This window comes from Taudactylus pleione, unplaced genomic scaffold (genome assembly GCF_031769625.1).
Source record: "Taudactylus pleione unplaced genomic scaffold, aTauple2 ptg000290l, whole genome shotgun sequence".
In the NCBI taxonomy this organism is placed as follows: Eukaryota; Metazoa; Chordata; class Amphibia; order Anura; family Myobatrachidae; genus Taudactylus; species Taudactylus pleione.
Genome location: NW_028284692.1, coordinates 11,290,658 through 11,309,340, shown reverse-complemented (window position 1 = coordinate 11,309,340; position 18,683 = coordinate 11,290,658). Strand labels below are relative to the sequence as shown.

Genomic DNA, 18,683 nt, shown 5'->3' with positions numbered 1-18,683 from the left:
CCTTAATTTGTTGTTGCTGCCGTTTTAGTAGTTTCATCAACTCCACGCTATTTCTGTTGGTGTTTTCAAATTGTATTTCCAGCTCATTGATATCATTTTCCAGCTTTTTCTTCACTTTCATGGCTTCAACTCGGCCTTTTACCTCAGCATCTAGACTGGCCTGTAACGATTCCATGGCACGTAGATGGTTCTTTCTACATGCAGAATAGAAATGACAATAAAAACCAAAACATTCATTTGATGAACAACTGAACCTTTCAATGGATAAATCCTTGAAGAGAGAGATGGTATACGAGAATGTTGATGAGAGAAGAGGTGTTTTCTTAAATTTGCAATTGATAAAGTCAGGATGGAGCCCATGTGAGGACAGAGACTTAGGCTGGGTACACACCTAAACGACTGGCAATCGTGCCGATGTTCAGGGCGATTTGCCTTCACCCAGGACATCGCATGATTGCCGGTATACACTTAAAAGATTTAATGGACGAGGAACAATCACTGTTCTGTCCTTCATTAATATGTACAGCCTCACATGCGATATTGTTTGATTGACTTGGCAGCACGGTGCACGATATACCCAATTTGTCGTTCCGATTTGGCCAAATCGTGCCAATATCATCCTGGTGTGTATGCACCCTTAAGACTACAGTAACAATGCAGACTTACAGAGTTAAACCAATTTGCCAACTACTGGGACCTGTATCTATTTTGACCACAAACATTGAATTAGATTGATCCAGTGTTTGAAGTAGTAGGGTTGAGTAGTTGAATTACACTCAACATGGAGATTGTAGTGATTACCGATTATATATTTTGGGGTCACGTGATATAAATCTGGCAAAGTGCCTGACAAATGGCCACTTGTGGCCAGCAAGATTGCCACAGGTCTGTATCAAATTTGCAATTCAGTATTTTTCCACTTCATTCATTCCTCCAGGAATAACTTTTTATTTGCTGCTTCACAATGACAATTTTGTACTACTTTTGTTCTGGGCACAAAGAGAATTGATTGGTACAGTAGTTAAGTAAATATATTATTTATTGTATTGTTAGAGAGAGACTGGCAGAGGGGGTGTGTTTTTTTTATTTTCCCATTAACTACTTTCCGCAAAATAAAATTACCCCACAGAACATAATCAGTGTTGTGACTTTAATGTTTACCGCAGTGTTTATGCCAAATATATGTACATTATTTGAGGTTTGGACAATGTTTTGGCCATAAAGAAATATTTATGAAAATGTATGTGATTTTCTTTTTACTTTTTAATAATACCATAGAGTTGGATGTCACACACTGATAGACCTGTGGGAGCGATGACAATCAACTTCTCACATGCAAAACGAGATCACACTCGCAATGTGTCTTGAGTGTGACTGGGAGCCCAGAACAGCGCCACCTAAAAATGCCAATGGAGCAGATTCTATCAGACACAGATGGACAAACTGACTATACTGTAGGTGCAGAATCCATAACTGGACATTATATGACCCCATAGCAAACTTTTTAAAGTTCTCTGTCCCATGAAATCACATGTATCTAGCTTGTTGTATATGTGTGTATATACTATATATATATATATATATATATATATATATATATTAGGGGTGAGCGGGTTCGGATTTCTGAAATCCGAACCCGCCCGAGGCCCCCCAATCCGAGGCCGATCCGAGTCAGGCTCGACTTTTCCCGCCTGACTCGGATCTGAAATCGAGGCAAAACGTCATCATCCCGCCTTCCGGGTCTTGCGGGTTTTGGATTCTATATAAGGTACCCGCATCGGCGCCATTTTCCCACTCGGCTGTGGACAGTGAAGAGGGAGGGTGGGAGTTAGGACTGGCTGGGCTGTGTAGTGTAGTGTTGTGCTGTGCTGCTGTTGTCCATAGGGGCTGTGTCCACTCCTCCAAAGTCCATAGGGGCTGGCTGTGTTGTGCTGTGCTGCTGTTGTCATTAGGGGCTGTGTCCACTCCTCCAAAGTCCATAGGGGCTGGCTGTGTTGTGCTGCTGTTGTCCATATGGGCTGTGTCCACTCCTCCAAAGTCCTTAGGGGCTGGCTGGACTGTGTTGTGCAGTCAGTTGTCCATAGGGGCTGTGTCCACTCCAAAGTTCTGTGCAGTGTCCCAGTCCTAAAGGGGTGCTGTAGTGTTGTCCAGGGGGTGCTCTGTCCATCAGGGGTGCTCCCCCCAAAGGCAAAAAAAATAAATATTTTTTCTGTGTTTGTGAATTGTGTGCGCAGTAGCCGCACGTGCATCAACAAAGTAGTGCCAAGCGTGCGCCTGTGTCATAAATAAAGGGCCGGCTGGCTTGACTGTTAAAGGGTGCTGTAACCCCGAAAGGGCACTCCAAACAAAATAAAAAAATATATTTTTTTGTGTTTGTGAATTGTGTGCGCAGTAGCCGCACGTCCATCAACAAAGTAGCGCCAAGCGTGCACCTGTGTCATAGGTAAAGGGCCGGCTGGCATGACCGTTAGAGGGTGCTGTAACCCCCAAAGTGTACTCCAAAAAAAATAAAAATATATATTTTTTTGTGTTTGTGAATTGTGTGCGCAGTAGCAGCACGTGCATCAACAAAGTAGCGCCAAGCGTGCGTCTGTGTCATAAGTAAAGGGCTGGCTGGCTTGACCATTAGAGGGTGCTGTAACCCCCAAAGTGCACTCCAAACAAAATAATAAAATATATTTTTTTGTGTTTGTGAATTGTGTGCGCAGTAGCCGCATGTGCATCAACAAAGTAGTGCCAAGCGTGCGCCTGTGTCATAAGTAAAGGGCCGGCTGGCTTGACCGTTAAAGGGTGCTGTAACCCCCAAAGTGCAATCCAAACAAAATAAAAAAATATTTTCTGTGTTTGTGAATTGTGTGCACTGTGGCTGCACGTGCATCAACAAAGGAGCAGCGCCAAGCGTGCACCTGTGTCCCATAAGTAAAGGGCCGGCTGGCTTGTCAGTTAAAGGGTGCTGTAACCCCTGAAAGGGCACTCCAAACAAAATAAAAAAAAATGTTTTTGTGTGTTTGTGAATTGTGTGCGCAGTAGCAGCACGTGCATCGACCGAGTAGCGCCAAGCGTGCGCCTGTGTCATAAGTAAAGGGCCATCTGGCTTGACCGTTAAAGGGTGTTGTAACCTCCAAAGTGCACTCCAAACAAAATAAAAGAATATTTTCTGTGTTTGTGAATTGTGTGGGCTGTAGCTGCACGTGCATCAACAAAGGAGCAGCGCCAAGAGTGCGCCTGTGTCCCATAAGTAAAGGGCCAGCTGGCTCATTTCTTAAAGGGTGGTGTAACCCACAAAGTGCACTAGTGTCCAACAGAAATAAAAAATTATTTCTGTGTTTGTGTGCGCCTTAGCCGTACATATATATCAATATAACATAAATGGAGGAACAAACTTTCTCTGATAAAAATAAAATAGGGAAAGATCAAGAACCACTTCCTCCTAGTGCTGTTGCTGCTGCTGGGAGTTGTTCATCATCCCAGAGAGAAAGTAGGTGTAGGTGTAACCCTCAAAGTGCGCTCCACAAAAAATAAAACATTCTTTTTTTTCTGTCTTTGTGAATTGTGTGGGCTGTAGCCGCACCTGCATCCTCAAAGCAGCAGCGACAAGCATGCGTCTGTCTGTTAAAGGGTGGTGTAACCCTCAAAGTGCTCCAAAAAATAAAAAACTATTTTTTTTATGTATTTGTGACTTGTGTGCGATGTAGCCGCACGTGCATCAACACAGTAGCAGCGCCAAGCGTGCGCCTGTGTCATAAGTCAAGGGCCGGTTTGGACATCTGGTCCGGACTGAAGGACGTGCCAACAATTTCTGACAAGTCTACTGTCACTGCATATGATACTGTCCTCAAAGCAGCAGCGACAAGCGTGCGTCTGTCTGTTAAAGGGTGGTGTAACCCTCAAAGTGCGCTCCACAAACAATAAAAAAATTCTTCTTTTCTTTCCTGTCTTTGTGAATTGTGTGGGCTGTAGCCGCACCTGCATCCTCAAAGCAGCAGCGACAAGCATGCCTCTGTCTGTTAAAGGATTACATCGGTGACAGCATCCAAGTAGGCATGTCAGACAGTCCGTACATGTACTGGCAGGAAAAAGAGGCAATTTGGAGGCCCCTATACAAACTGGCTCTATTTTACCTGAGTTGCCCCCCCTCCAGTGTGTACTCCGAAAGAGTGTTTAGTGCAGCCGGGAACCTTGTCAGCGAAAGGCGTAGGAGGTTGCTTCCACAAAATGTGGAGATGATGTTCATAAAAATGAATTATCAACTCTTCCAGGGAGACCAGCCTCCAGAACGTACAGAGGGACCTGTGGTGGTGGATTCCAGCGGGGACGAATTAATACTCTTTGAGGATGAGGATGTACACAACACTGAAGTGGGTGAGGAATCGGTGAATGAGGAGGATGAGGACGACATCTTGCCTCCGTAGAGCCAGTTTGTGCAGGGACAGATTAATTGCCAGCTTGTTTTGTGGGGACCCAAACAAACCAATCATTTCAGCCACAGTCGTGTGGCAGACCCTGGTGCTGAAATGATTGGTTTGTTAAAGTGTGCATGTCCTGTTTATACAACATAAGGGTGGGTGGGAGGGCCCAAGGACAATTCCATCTTGCACCTCTTTTTTTTTTCTTTGCATTATGTACTGTTTGCGGCCTAGTTTTCAAACTGCCATCCTGTCTGCCACTGCAGTGTCACTCCTAGATGGGCCACGTGTTTGTGCCGCCCACTCGTGTCGCTTAGCATAGTCATCCATCTACCTCGGTGCAACCTTTTGGACATAAAAAAACTATTGTGAGGTGTTCAGAATAGACTGGAAATGAGTGGAAATTAAGGTTTTTGAGGTTAATAATAGCATAGGAGCAGAAAAATCAACACAATCTGTGATTTTAACTGTTTTTATGCTTTTTTAAAAAAAAATACAGATCCAAAACACAAAACCCAGAACCCAAAACACCGAAGGGTGGTTTTGGCAAAACAAATCCAGATCCAAAACACGAAGAAAGATCCAGATCCAAAACCAAAACACGAAAAGTGGCCTGTGCACACCCCTAATATATATATATATTTACATATACATATATACACACATAATAAAAGCAGCAAGCTTTGTGCACACAGATACTTAAAACAACATTGCTTGTGAACGGTTATAAATAAATGTTCATAGTATAATGCAGTGTAGACACCAGAGACTGGCACTACTGCACTTTAGAAAAAAATACAGTATAATCAAGTTTATTGAGATGTAAAAAAATAGTACAACATTTAAAAGGTACTTATCATTCAGGCCATCACTTCATTAAGTCCAGTCTTGCTTTTTTCCATAGCAATGATAAGTAACTCATAGTATAATTGCCTGATGATAGGTGCCAATGTGGAAGGTGCTGATGTCTCAATAAACTTCTTTATATTTTGTCTACAGTGCAGTAGTGCCAGTCTCTAGACTGGATTATATATATCTCGCATCATAACACGTCTACAAATATAAGTGGATTGGAGACATCTTTAAGACGAAGGACCCTTTGCTAACTTGGACTCCTGCTTGCACTTAACGTGGACTTGCTGGTAATTACCATCTGTCATGACCAGGGTTTCCCAGCATAGGGGACGATGGGTATTACCTGTGAGGGCTCTGTGGTGTGGTCCTTCCGGCAGAGGAGCTGGTGTCTGGCAGCAGGCGTTGGCTGTGCAAGGTGTTCTGCAGGCACTGTGTCATTCTGGCTGGGGTAAGCCTGGTGGTGTTTTCATTCCGTTCTGGAATGGGCACCGCCATCTTGCTTCTGGTCATGTGACTTAGTTGCTCCAATCCTGGTGTGTCACATACTCTCTCCGACGATTGACGATCCTGCACTGAGTACTTAAGGGAGTTCAGAGCTCCCCATAGTTGCCAGTGCAACGTGTTTCACAGCGTATGCTGTGAGAGAGTTCCTGTGCTCCTGAGACCTGTCTGTTCCGTGCTCTCCTGCGCTCTTGCTGGATCATCTCACCAGTATCAGTTTGTAACCTGATATACTATCTGCAGCCTCACAGTGACCATTTGGATTACAAAGACTTTTCATTATTTCTGTCACTACCTGGACATTACCCAGTCTTACTTCACTTCAGTTTCTAGTCATCACCTCCCCGTCTATATTCAGGACTTTATATTATCCGTGTACATATCTTCAAGTTCACCCATTAAAAAACAAACTTTTCAGTTTAAGGGATCTATTTACTAAGCAGTGTTAGGAGACAGAGTGAAAAGTGATAAGAAAGTAATAAGGTGCCAGCCAATCAGCTCCCAGCTGTCATTTTTCAAACACAACCTGTGAGATGACAGTTGGGAGCTGATTGACTGGCACCTTATAACTTTTCACTGTCTCCTAACACTGTTAGTAAATAGACCCCTAAATCTGTTCAGTTGTCTGCTCCTGTTACTGCCCCGGGTCCACAACAAGATCCTAACACCATCTGTGCGATAGGCACCATTCCATATCATTTGGATATGTAGTGTGATTCTGTCTAATATATAGACACAGTACAGTGGATACTTTAATAACATGTTAAGCTGCATACACACACAACGATTTTTTGAACGATTATCGTTAAACGATATCGTTTAACGGTAATCATTTGAAAAGAATCGTTCACTTTCTGAGTTAAATGATGAACGATTATCGTTCATCCGCATTCACGTTTGTAGTTTGTAGTTCAGTCAGACTTGTCAACTCAACGATTTTCATTAAGGGAATATGCAAAAATCGTTTGTAGTTCAAAAAACTTGTTCATTACACTTTAAAAAACCTGACAGATAATCTGACAGGAAATCGTTCATAAAATCGTTGGTAACAAAATCACTGTGTGTATGCAGCTTTAGTGTAATGGAGCATACACACTGTCAGATTTGTCAGATGAACAATTTGAACGATTTTACCAAAGTTTTTGAACAATTTTTAAATCGTTATCGTTCACATCTGAAGGAAAAATCTGACCGTGTGTATGCTCCATAACATTTCTATAATAAATTGTATCAACATATTGCTTGCAAGTCTCTTTGCATAGTTTTCTTACAATTCATTCAGTATTGCTTCCAGAGCTGTGTTATTTATATTGTACAGTATATCTTGCGTCAGAGCCCTGCAATGGCCTCCACCCAGGTTTGCCGCTGTCGGTATTCTGACAGGAGGCATCTCGACAGCCGGCATTACATACTGTTTCCGTCTGACACCTTACCTGGTTTTCCCTTGCACTGCTTGTTACAGTTTGCAGTACGTAGTGGCACAAAGAAGTGGAAAATTTACCTGATGGCTTCAAACTCTTCTTCTTTATCCTGAATGCGTTTGTCAGTGTCTGTCTTAAGCTGAGTTATCTCAAGTTGCAGTTTCACAACTTTATTCTCTTCTGCCTGAGAGAGAGCGTTTAGGACACAATCAAAAACAATGCAATGTTGGTGAACATAAATCCAGATGTGGTGCAATATTCTGCCCTGTGTTCACAAGACGGGGACTACACTGCTCAAAAGATACAGTAAGGTGTAATCATAGTAGCAGGTGGTGCAGCTTCCGTTGGTGGGGGGTACAGTTATGTGATGGACTTCTCCCCTGTCAATGCTCCACATATAGTCTGCATATTATTTATTTTGTACCGGTTTATTGGGCCCTTAAACATTATGCTATTGTGCCCATAAAAGCCTGGTTATGTCCCTGCCAATAGATCATTATGATACACATTGTCACAATTCTCACTAGAGCTGGAGCACACATGTACACCTAATATCACTTCATTCTAATGTGGTAAATTTAGTACTGGCGCTTAGCATGTGAAGATACCATAAACATTCCTTGAATGATGTTTTGTCTTTACAAAGCTGATCATTTCTGTAAAAGTCCCTTCTGAGGGTAATGTCTCAACCTCAAAAGGATGACAGAAAAATATAGCAACAGTTTAATACGTTCATCAGAAGTTCTAAATATTTGTGAGCATGGAAAAAGGGGAAGTGATCACTGCAAAGTCCACAACAATGTATGGGGAGGGTTGTTGGGGCTACCCCTTAGGAAATGCACTCACAAAATATACACTAAAACAGGCAATATCAGCACGTCTGAACGATTTCCACAGACCACTCTGTCATATATGTGTCTGCAGGTCTACATCTGTTTGCAAGTTCACAAATATAACCTTACAGTGCTTGGCCTATGTTTGACAGGAATCGGTATGACTTTCCGCTGGCCGAATGGTTCAAATCCCAACAGCGGCAGCCCGACGGGTGAAAATCCCGATCGTCGGAAAGTAAGTATTGACTAACCTATTCTACCCCCTTACCCTAACCCTCCCTTAGGGGTGCCAAACCCTAACCTCCGCCCAGGGGTGCCTAACCCTAACTCCCCCTTCCCCTAGCCTAACCCTAACCTCCCGGGATTTTGACGCCTGTCATGAGACACTTGCCGGGATTAGACAGTTGGGAAGCCGGCGGTTGGGATTACGTCCGTCAGCTTCCCAACTGCTTCCCGTTTGACATCACCTTCCCTCCAACCCCATAACTAGTAAGCAATATTTCAGATGCAAGCAAATTTGCAAATACGTGTGTGCGTACAACTTTATTTGTGGGCATGTGCAGTAAGTACAAATTTACATATTTTACAATATACAAACTCCTTCTCAGCATCAGCCCCAAAGTGTGAGTGTAGTTGAACAACCCATGTGAGTGCATGTGCAATGGAGTGATGTCCCTGTAATGTGTGGATGTGTTTGTGCCACTTTCAGGAGTGTGGATGAAATGTTTTTGTGGGTCCCGACTCCCAAGAATTTAAAAGTGCAATTTGGGTGCTTAAAGTAAACCCCCCAGCCCAGCTTAATGGTTCTGTGGAAGGAGTTTGAGTCAAGTGTGGAAACTCTTAAAATGCAGTGATCTGCTGATCTTCTCTGTATGTGGGTAAAGTAGTGAGAGCAGGAATGCCAAGAAGGTTAATTAGGTTCCAGTGAGGTCACTCTTTTAGACCTCCCAGGCAACAGTGAATGTTGCCTGTGGTTGTCACTTTCCCTGTCATGGGATGGGGCCTTTCCCCACCATAATAACTACCACTAGACCCAAAAATGTAGTCATGTGTCAGGATCACACATGCCAACTTTTAATTTCTCCTCTCTGGGAGAATCCCATAGAGTAGATGCAGATGACTACTCCAGGGGCAGGATATTATCATTATTAGGTCCTGCCCTTGTTGCTGCAAAATGGCAGCGAATCGCATGTCTGCGAGAAGAGGGGACTAAAATTATGTGAATTGCATCATTTTGGTCCCGCCCCATCCCCATGGACCCGCGATTCCTGGCATTATTCTCCCATCCTGCCCATTCACAAAGAAGTGGGTGGGATGTGGGGAGTACACAAACAAAATCTAGAGTCAGTAGGTAAGTATGGTCAGGATACTTTATACTCACTTTGGGGCCTATTTAACACAATCTGCATTTAAAATGCGGTTGTATTGTGATATTTATTTATTAGTTATTAGTTATTGTTAGCTTGACATGGGGGGAGGGAGAGCAGGCAAGGCTGTCTGGACTAGGGAGGGAGGCACAGGACATGGAAGACTGGCTGACTTGAAGGGGGACAGGGAAGGCTGGCTGGACTAGGATGGGAAGCACAGGGCAGAGAAGGCTGACTGGACTGGGGGGACTGGGCAGAGAAGGCTGTCTGACTAGGGAGGGCATGGAACGCTGGCTGAACTGGGGGGGGGGGAAGGCACAGGGCAGAAAGGCTGCCTGATTATGGGGGAGACAAGGAAGGATGGCTGGACTAGGGGGCAGACAGGGAAGGCTGTCTGACTGGGGGGGCAGGGAAGGCTGACTTAACTAGGGAGTAGGCACAGGGCAGGGAAGACTAGCTGACTAGGGGGGTACAGAGAAGGCTGGCTGACTAGGGGGGACAGGGAACGCTGGCTGGACTAGGGTGGGAAGCACAGGGCAGAGAAGGCTGACTGGATTTGGGGGAATGGGCAGAGAAGGCTGGCTGACTAGGGAGGGCATGGAACGCTGGCTGAACTAGGGGAGGCACAGGGCAGAAAGGCTGGCTAATTATGGAGGAGACAAGGAAGGATGGCTGGACTAGGGGGCAGACAGGGAAGGCTGTCTGACTGGGGGGGACAGGAAAGGCTGACTTAACTAGGGGGTAGGCACAGGGCAGGGAGGACTGGCTGACTAGGGGGGTACAGGGAAGGCTGGCTGACTAGGGGGGGACAAGGAAGGCTTGCCGGACTTGGGGGGTGGGCAGCGAAGGCTGTAACAGAGTGGGGGCAAGGCAGGAAGACTGCTGAAACAGCGGGCGGACAAGAAAGGCTGGCTGGAACAGGGGGGAGAACACAGGGCAAGGTCAGAGAGTACCTTTTTTTCATGGTCTTTCCAGCTGGCTGCGCTGGTGCAGCCAGCCAGGTAGAATTAGTGCTGACTGCTTTTCAGAAATGGGGGCCCAGGTGGCAGCGGTGCTGCAACGGCAGCCAGGAGTGTTCATGAACAGCTCTGACGGCCGCGAGCCAATCACAGCTCCCGTACCAGCAGCCAATCAGGAGCCGCCGCTCCTGATTGGCTGCCGTTCCGCGATCTCAGGCTGGCTTGTGGCCACAGGCATTATGAACTCTCCTCTGTCTCCCGGTGTGGTATAGCACCGCTGCAACCCGGGCCCCCATCTCTCTCTCTTTCCTCTGGGCCTGGGACTTGAGGCCCGGCAGTCCCCCTCTGCAAGTATGGGAAATGCGATCTGTTTGCTTAAAGAATGCGAATTTAAGGGCTTGGAGTCGTTTTTTTTTTTTTTTTTTACAAAAACTGCTCCAAAATCCCTTTGATACATTCAAGTGATTACTAAAATAATGTGAAAAGGGTGTAAAAACACCCATTAACACATTATTTTAGTAAAAAAAATATTGATAAATATGACGCTTTGGGGCATATACAGCATATTAATTAATGATAATTTACATTCCTACTCGCGGTGAGCTCCGGGGCAATTCATCATTGCTCCAGTGCAGAGAAGTTGATCTGAAAATCAGCTGTCTCCACAAATGTTTTCACTGCTACAAAGTGGAAATTAGCACTAGTGTGACTGCGAGAACTACTGCAGGGTTCATGCAGGAACACAAAGCCGGACAGGGGTGGAGAGATCTGAAAGAGAGCAAATGCCATCTGAAGATGGCGAATGTCCCCACAGTATTGTATTTTCGGAGCTTGATGAGTTTGGTCCCCATACACTAGCATGGGGACCAAACTCATCAAGCTCCGAAAATACAATACTTAATTTCTACAATAGTAAGTGAAAATGTTGATACTTTTGTAGAAATTAAGTGATTATGAATATGGCCCTTTGAGAGATAAAAGGAAGTTTGAGACCGCACTTGCTAAAACCCAGGTACTGTAGGTGTGTGAGACAGTGACAGCCCCATTGTTAGAGAATGTCAGATCCAAAGCCAAGCGTACTAATACACGTAAGTAACTATGAAGTGTTCTGCACTGCAAGATCAAGTTACTGAAAATAAAGCTTAGGACACTGAGAAAAAATACAGCGGGAATGAGTATATTATCATCTTTCCTTGCAATTTAATTGCACTTTGTACTACTCACATCCTTAGTATTTACACTTATGCTTTCACTTTAAATACATAGCTGCAATCTCGTATTCTCACCCCTCCCTCTGGAGTTGTGTAAAGAATGTCCCAGAGAGACTTTGTTTCACTTCTATAATTTCAGCTATGGCGTCTGCTGATCTGAGAGAGGAGCTGAACTGCTCCATCTGCCTGAGCATTTATACAGATCCTGTAACACTAAGATGTGGACACAACTTCTGCCGTGTCTGTATTAATCAAGTTATGGATACACAGGAGAAATCTGGAGTTTACACTTGTCCTGAATGCAGAGCAGATTTTCAGGAGCGTCCTGCACTACAGAAGAACATAACTCTGTGTAACATAGCAGAGCGTTTCTTCTCTGCTCAGACAGAGCAGGAAGAGACGGGGATATTCTGTACTTACTGTATTCACTCTCCTGTACCTGCTGTTAAATCCTGTCTGATGTGTGATGCTTCTCTGTGTGATAATCACCTGAGAGTACACAGCAAGTCAGCGGAGCATGTGTTATCTAATCCCACCAATTCCCCCGGGTACAGAAAATGCTCCATCCACAATAAGATCATGGAGTATTACTGCACTACGGACAATGCCTTTATCTGTGTGTCCTGTAGACTGGACGGAGATCACTGTGGACACCAGGTGGAGTTACTGGATGAGGCCTCTAAGAAGAAGAAGGAGAAACTAAAACTGTTTTTTCATACACTGACTACAAAGAGAGAAGACATGGAACAGAGAGCCCAGAGTCTACTGGAGCACAGGAGAGATGTACAAGAAAAACTAACTGGTTTAACAGAGAGAGTCACTGCCTTGTTTAGAGACATCAGGAGGCAGCTAGAAGACCTAGAGATGACAGTCCTGAGAGAGGTCTCCAGACAGGGAGAGCAGGTTTCACTCTCCATCTCTAATTTAATCCAGGAGATGGACATACAGAAGGACGAGCTTTCCAAGATGATGTGTCACATAGAGGATCTGTGTAACATGACTAATCCACAATCTGTTTTACAGGACCAGGTTTCAAACATAGATAACTTTTGTGATACTGTGGATGATAAAAAGGCTGATGTTGATCTCGATTTTGATCTTATCTCAAAAAAATTGTATATGAGCTTATCTAATATTGTAACATGTGAAAAGAGAGGGATCTATTTGCAGGAAGCGTCAACCATATCATTGGATGTAAATACAGCCAGTAATAATGTCACTTTGTCAGATGACATCAAATTTGTATCAATGTCAAAAACAAATCAGAGTCTCCCACAAACAACAGAGAGATTTGAGAATTATCAGGTGTTAAGCACCAGGAGTTTCTTCTCAGGACAACATTACTGGGATGTAGAGACCAGTAAAACGGGAACATGGACTGTGGGAATGGCCTACGCAAGTATAGATAGGAAAGGAGATCAGTCTTTCATTGGCTTTAGCAGCAAATCTTGGGGTTTAAGATATTGTGAAAAACAATATTCAGTAAGACACAACAAACAAGTCATAAAAGTACCTTACTGTAATTCTTGCCATAAATTCAGAATATTCCTGGATTATGAGGTTGGGCAGCTATCCTTTTATGATCTTAGTGACCCAATAAGACACCTTTACACATTCACTGCCACCTTCACGGAGCCTCTCCATGCTGTATTCAGAGTATGGGGGGATTGCTGGGTTAGAATCCTGAGCTAATATTGGAATCTACATAGCAAAATTATCTAATAAACTAAATATAATTAAAACCAAAATGGCTTTTAAATCATTATTTTTTTTTATATATCAATTTTTAGGGTTGGCAAGAATTAATAATCCACTTGATTTCTATTGCTTTAAATTACATTCACAGAAAAAAGAACAGGTCGCTAGTGAAGCCTTTCACATTAATGCTGGAGTTAAATGGAAGCACCTACTAGGTTTTTACCGCACAAACTACTGTCCTTCATCTAGTCTGTAAAAAGTAAGTGCTGTAATTCTTTAGTTTAACATAAGGATCAATTGTTCTAGTGCAAATCCCATTAGTTCTTCTCCCTCCCATTAGTTCTTCTCTGTGAGTAGAACACATCACACTGAAAGCAGGATTAATCACTGAATCTCCCATATACAAGTCCCCAAGGGTTTATCTGCCCCTACTCCACTTTAACAAATTGTGAGCTACAGTATATAATTTCCTTTGTGATTCCCAAGTGTAAGTGTATTGTTTTTTTTTTTATATTCTGTGCGTTACACAAACATGAATAAATCAATATGCATTGTAGTACTGATTTACTGTTAAGCACCTTAATATTTTTGTTGTCATTACAGTACTGTACACAAACATAAAATGGGATTCCAACACCATTTTATAAGTAACATGGGTGTCAGCAGGTAGTGCACAATAGCTGTGTGAGTTCGTATAACTATAGAACATGTAATCCTAGATTTATGATACTAACACTGTGCAATTTTGTCAGACCTTCAGGTACAGTCCAGCGCATCATGTGACGTATCTATATTAATGGATGCAGGTGTGCGATATACATGCGCCCATAGGTCAGGAGGGGCTCTGCTTTGCACACTCTGCACCCAGAATAAGCTCCACTGTGTGCCCTGCAATGGGCCATCCTTAATAACTGCTGATTGTGGCACCATCTTTCGGACAATATCTTCATAAAAATGGTGCTGGCGCAGGAGATAACAAAGACTTTGACACAGGGCCAGAACATTTGCTATCTTCTGTGCATGTGCGATCTTCCCAAATACATTGCTGGAAAGCTGGCTGCACCAATAGCAGGTATATGGTGGGCTTCATTCATTAATAAACCACAGATCCAGAAATACCAGCGCTCAAACAAATGACAAATCAAGGAAGGTACTTAATATTTTCAGACAACACCATTTACACTGATGGAGGTTTTCAGAGATATTTAACAAAATACAATTTATGCATCACCATTGACAGGGTACTGGTTTTTATTTGTAATATTTTATAATACACTTTTGAACAGAACTGTATGTTTTATGACTTTGTGGTACTGTCACCATTTCTACCAGTACCTCCATATCCTCTCTGTTTAGATTAGATAATGCAACTATATTACCACAAATAGGTCCTATCTATAGGTCAGAGTCTGCAGCAGGCTCACTGAGATAAGAAAACTAGAGATAGCACTGTTAATGTTTTGCAAAGTGTGAAATTTAGAATAAGGTTTACAATAAAATCCAATACAGGAATATACATAAATCGTATAAACTAGTAAGTGACAAGAATATCCACATACAGTAGAATGATGTTGCTTTTGTAAGTTGAATGTCTTGCTCAGGTTACAATTGTGACCGGTTTACTGCTCAGTAGGGTTGTACAGATGTTCCCTCATACACTGTGGCTTCAGTCGCGCCAAACAGCCTCTTTCGCTGCACCAGGTCCTGAGCATCTTTTTTAACTCCAAATGTGCATCTTATTCGCATAAATAAAACAACTTGAAGCGACAAAACTACTTTGGCAGATTACACTGATCCATTTTATGTGCAACATTTGTACATCTGTGTGCGAATGAGTCTGAAACTGTATACGAAGTTCTATGATGCAGCAGCCGCGGCTTTTTCTCGCTGAGCTTCATTTGCAACTATGTACGTGTTTAAAATGATTTCCTGTGTTGTTAAAGCTGCAGCCCAGCGTTACTTTCTAGTCATGTTTTCCTGCATCTGCCATGTGAATAAGGCACAAAATGTAAAGAAAAAGATGGTACTTCTTGGAAGGGCTCAGTCGTGCCTGGCGTCTCACGTTGTATGGCGTATTGCCGCTAGGTGTATATGAGGACACATTTGCATTAAGCTCCAGAAATTCTATTTACCCTGATTCAGCTGAATTTTAGCTCAAAATTAGTGAATTGAAGGAAATTTAGTTTATAATTCTACAGCCATGGCCAAAAGTTTTGAGAATGACACAAGTATTGGTTTTCATTAGAGGGTTCGGATTTCAGAGATCCGAGCCCACCCGAATTTAGCAGATCTGAGTCGGATCCAAGCAGGCTCGATTTTTCCCACCTGACTCGGATCTCAAACCGAGGCAAAAATATAGTCTGAAATCTCGCGGTTCGCGAGCTTTCATCTCTATGATCAATGTAGTATATAAGGACCACACGACGGACGCCATTTCACTCCGGCTGTGGAGACTGAACAGGGAAGGTGGGTAGTGTAGGGCTAGGAGAGGTGCTGGTGCTGTCTGCTGTGTCTTGGGCTGGTGCTCATCCATTCTGGCTGGGCTGGTGCTATCACTGTGCTGTCTGCTGTGTCCATCTGGGCTGTCTGTGCTGTCTGCTGTGTCCTGGGCTGGTGCTGCTGATCCATTCTGGGCTGGTGCTTTGCTGTCTGCTGTGTCCATCTGGGCTGGTGCAGAACTGCAGATACATCTGGGCTGGTGCTATGTCCATCTGAGCCCAAGTTCTGGATTACAAAAAATATATATATATATATATATATATATATATATATTTAAAAAAAAATCAAAGTGACTTTTACATTTTTCTGTGTGTGCGTGCGTGCGTGTTAGGCTTAACCGCAGTACCGCACAAGATCCAGCCAGCAACGCAAGTTGCAACCTAGTGATGCCCGACTCCAGTCGTGCTACAAAAAAAAAAATCAATAAAAGTCGTGATTAATCTGTGCTCTGGGCCCAAGTTCTGGAGCTGAAAAAAAATAAAAATATATTGTCTTTTTTTTGTCAAATTTCTAAAATTCTAAAACTGTTCTATTCAAAAACATAAACAAAAGTCAGGAGAGGCCTCAGAGAACATGCAAAAAGATGCTCTAGGTGCTGAACTTCAGGGGATTTCTCCATCATGTTCTGCAGTGTGGAAAGGTTTCATTCATATGTTTTCTATAAAGCAGTTCAAAGTTACAGCCTTCAAAGTGTCTGGCTATAACATCCACCTTTGCCAGGAATTACCAAAAATTATTACAAACAAAGGATTCATCTGTCTGGAATCTGTTTGGGAATTCATAGATCGTATTTGGCCTGAATGCACTAAGACATCCAGTGATTCTGTCACTGTGTTCTGTAGCCGACTTTATTTCTAACTCAATCGCAAACTGAAATACGGAATAGTAAGCACAGACAACACGGAGGCCTTCGTTATTCCGCTGCCTGCATGCCAACCAATACCTCCCAGATTACACCCACTGGAGGGACCAGGTCTTGAAAATGACCATCCCCATCTTTTGCTAGGCATTCTTCTTTCAAACCATCCATCCTGGACTTCCTGTCCAAAAAGGGTGAGCAGGGTACAGAAAGAGGAGCTAGATGTCCCCGATGACATTTTTTTTCATCTATAATAGATGATGTAGAGAGATAAGAGCTTCAGATGTTGGAACAGGGGCTCCCACCTATTTGGCTTTCCTCCAGAGAACTGAGGTCTGTTCCTCAGGAAGTGTCTATGCCTGAGCTGATAGGTAGGGAGTCTCCGTCTGTTTGTAAACACCCTTCAGGAGATGGCAACCCAAAATAGCAATAACTATATTAATAATGTGTCCACTGATAACCAGCCTGATCCATAACAGCCATATGCCATATGGCCAACTCATAACATGACACCCAGTTTGCAGCCTCCTCTTCCTTATGACACTAATCCAGTCAACATGGTTGATCAATCAGCCATGTATGGTCCACCCAATTTTTGTCCTTCTACATTAATTTCTAACATATTCACATATCTAAGAAATGGACAGTGGGAACAACGGCAATTTGAAGGCCACTAACTAACTTTTTTTAATGTCCCTGTACAGGTTGGGATATTCCGTTACAGAACAGAAGGTTTGCAAAGGATTTAAGTAAATTGTTTATTTTTGGAAAGCACGCTTCCTGGTCCCCTTCTGGGATGAAAAAAATCCACTCCCAGCAAGCAGGCATGGCGCTCAAGAAAGAATTCCCAAGAAAGACACAACGTAAGACTTAAACCTTAAATTTTCCATTTGCTGCTCTGTTCCGCTTGTTCACATATCTCATATGGTTAAGTGGACAGTAGAAACAACAGCAGTTTGAAGGCCACTAACTATGTTTTTTATATGTCCCTGTACAGGTTGGGAAATGCCTTTATAGAAGATTTGCAAAGCATTATTTAAGTCATTTTTTTTTTTTGAAAAGCACTCTTCCTAGTCCCCTTCTGGGATGAGAAAATCAACTCCCAGCAGCAGGCAGCCATGCTCAAGGATTCCTCTGTGGCAAGGACTGTAGTAAATGTACTGTATCACATTTTTTTTGTAAATGCCTCCTCCACTCCCCTTCTCCCTCATAAATTATCTTTTGAATCAAAAAACAAAATTAAATTTACTACCAATCAACCCTTCCTGTTCCTGCCCTACCTTCAACTGCATACATACTCCAACTCCCTCAGGCCTCTCTTGAATAATAAAAGTGTTTCCTGATGTGCCATGTTTGAAGTTGAACTGCCATGTGTTTGTGCCGCCCACTGCTGCAGCTTAGCTTAGTCAGCCAGCTATCTTGGTGCAAATTTGGGGCCTAAACAAGATGAACAAATCAATATTGTGAGCTGAAAGGTGGTCAAAATTGACTGGAAACGAGTGGAAATAAATGTTATTGAGGTTATTAATACTATAGGAACAAAAAAAGGCCCATTTTATCTGTTTTTTTATGTTTTTAAGAAAAAAATCCAGATCCAAAACCAAAACACGAAAACAAAACACGAAGGTGAGGTTTTGGCAAAACCAATCCAGATCCAAAACCAGGGGAGATCCAGATCCAAAACCAAAACACGGGGGTCGGCGCACATCTCTAGTTTTCACAAAGTTTGCTGCTTCAGTGTTTTTAGACCATTATGTCAGATGTTACTATGGTATGCTGAAGTAAAATTACAAGCATTTTAGAAGTGTCAAAGGCTTTTATTGACAATTAAGTTTATGCAAAGAGTCAATATTCGCAGTGTTGACCCTTCTTTTTCAAGACCTCTGAAATTCGCCCTGGCATGCTGTCAATCAACTTCTGGGCCACATACTGACTGATGGCCGCCCATTCTTGCCTAATCAATGCTTGGCGTTTGTCAGAATTTGTGGGTTTTTGTTTGTCCACCTGCCTCTTGAGGATTGACCACAAGTTCTCAATGGGATTAAGGTCTGGGGAGTTTCCTGGCCATGGACTC

At 43.1% G+C, this 18,683-nt stretch overlaps 2 protein-coding genes across 2 annotated transcripts in view; one reads left to right on the top strand and one right to left on the bottom strand.

Annotated features, from left to right (window-relative positions):
* LOC148511899 (myosin heavy chain, skeletal muscle-like) overlaps positions 1–18,683 on the bottom strand; it is a 319,183-nt gene that overhangs the window by 31,412 nt on the left and 269,088 nt on the right. The window contains exons 13-14 of the mRNA XM_088482738.1: positions 7,264–7,367; positions 2–194 (exon numbers count right to left, since the gene is read on the bottom strand). Of these exons, the coding sequence (XP_088338864.1) occupies positions 2–194; positions 7,264–7,367 (297 nt within the window). The remainder of the gene's footprint in view (position 1; positions 195–7,263; positions 7,368–18,683) is intronic.
* LOC148511901 (E3 ubiquitin/ISG15 ligase TRIM25-like) lies at positions 11,695–13,731 on the top strand. The gene has a single exon (XM_088482737.1). The coding sequence runs from the start codon at positions 11,695–11,697 to the stop codon at positions 13,243–13,245; it is 1,551 nt and encodes a 516-aa protein (XP_088338863.1). The 3' UTR covers positions 13,246–13,731.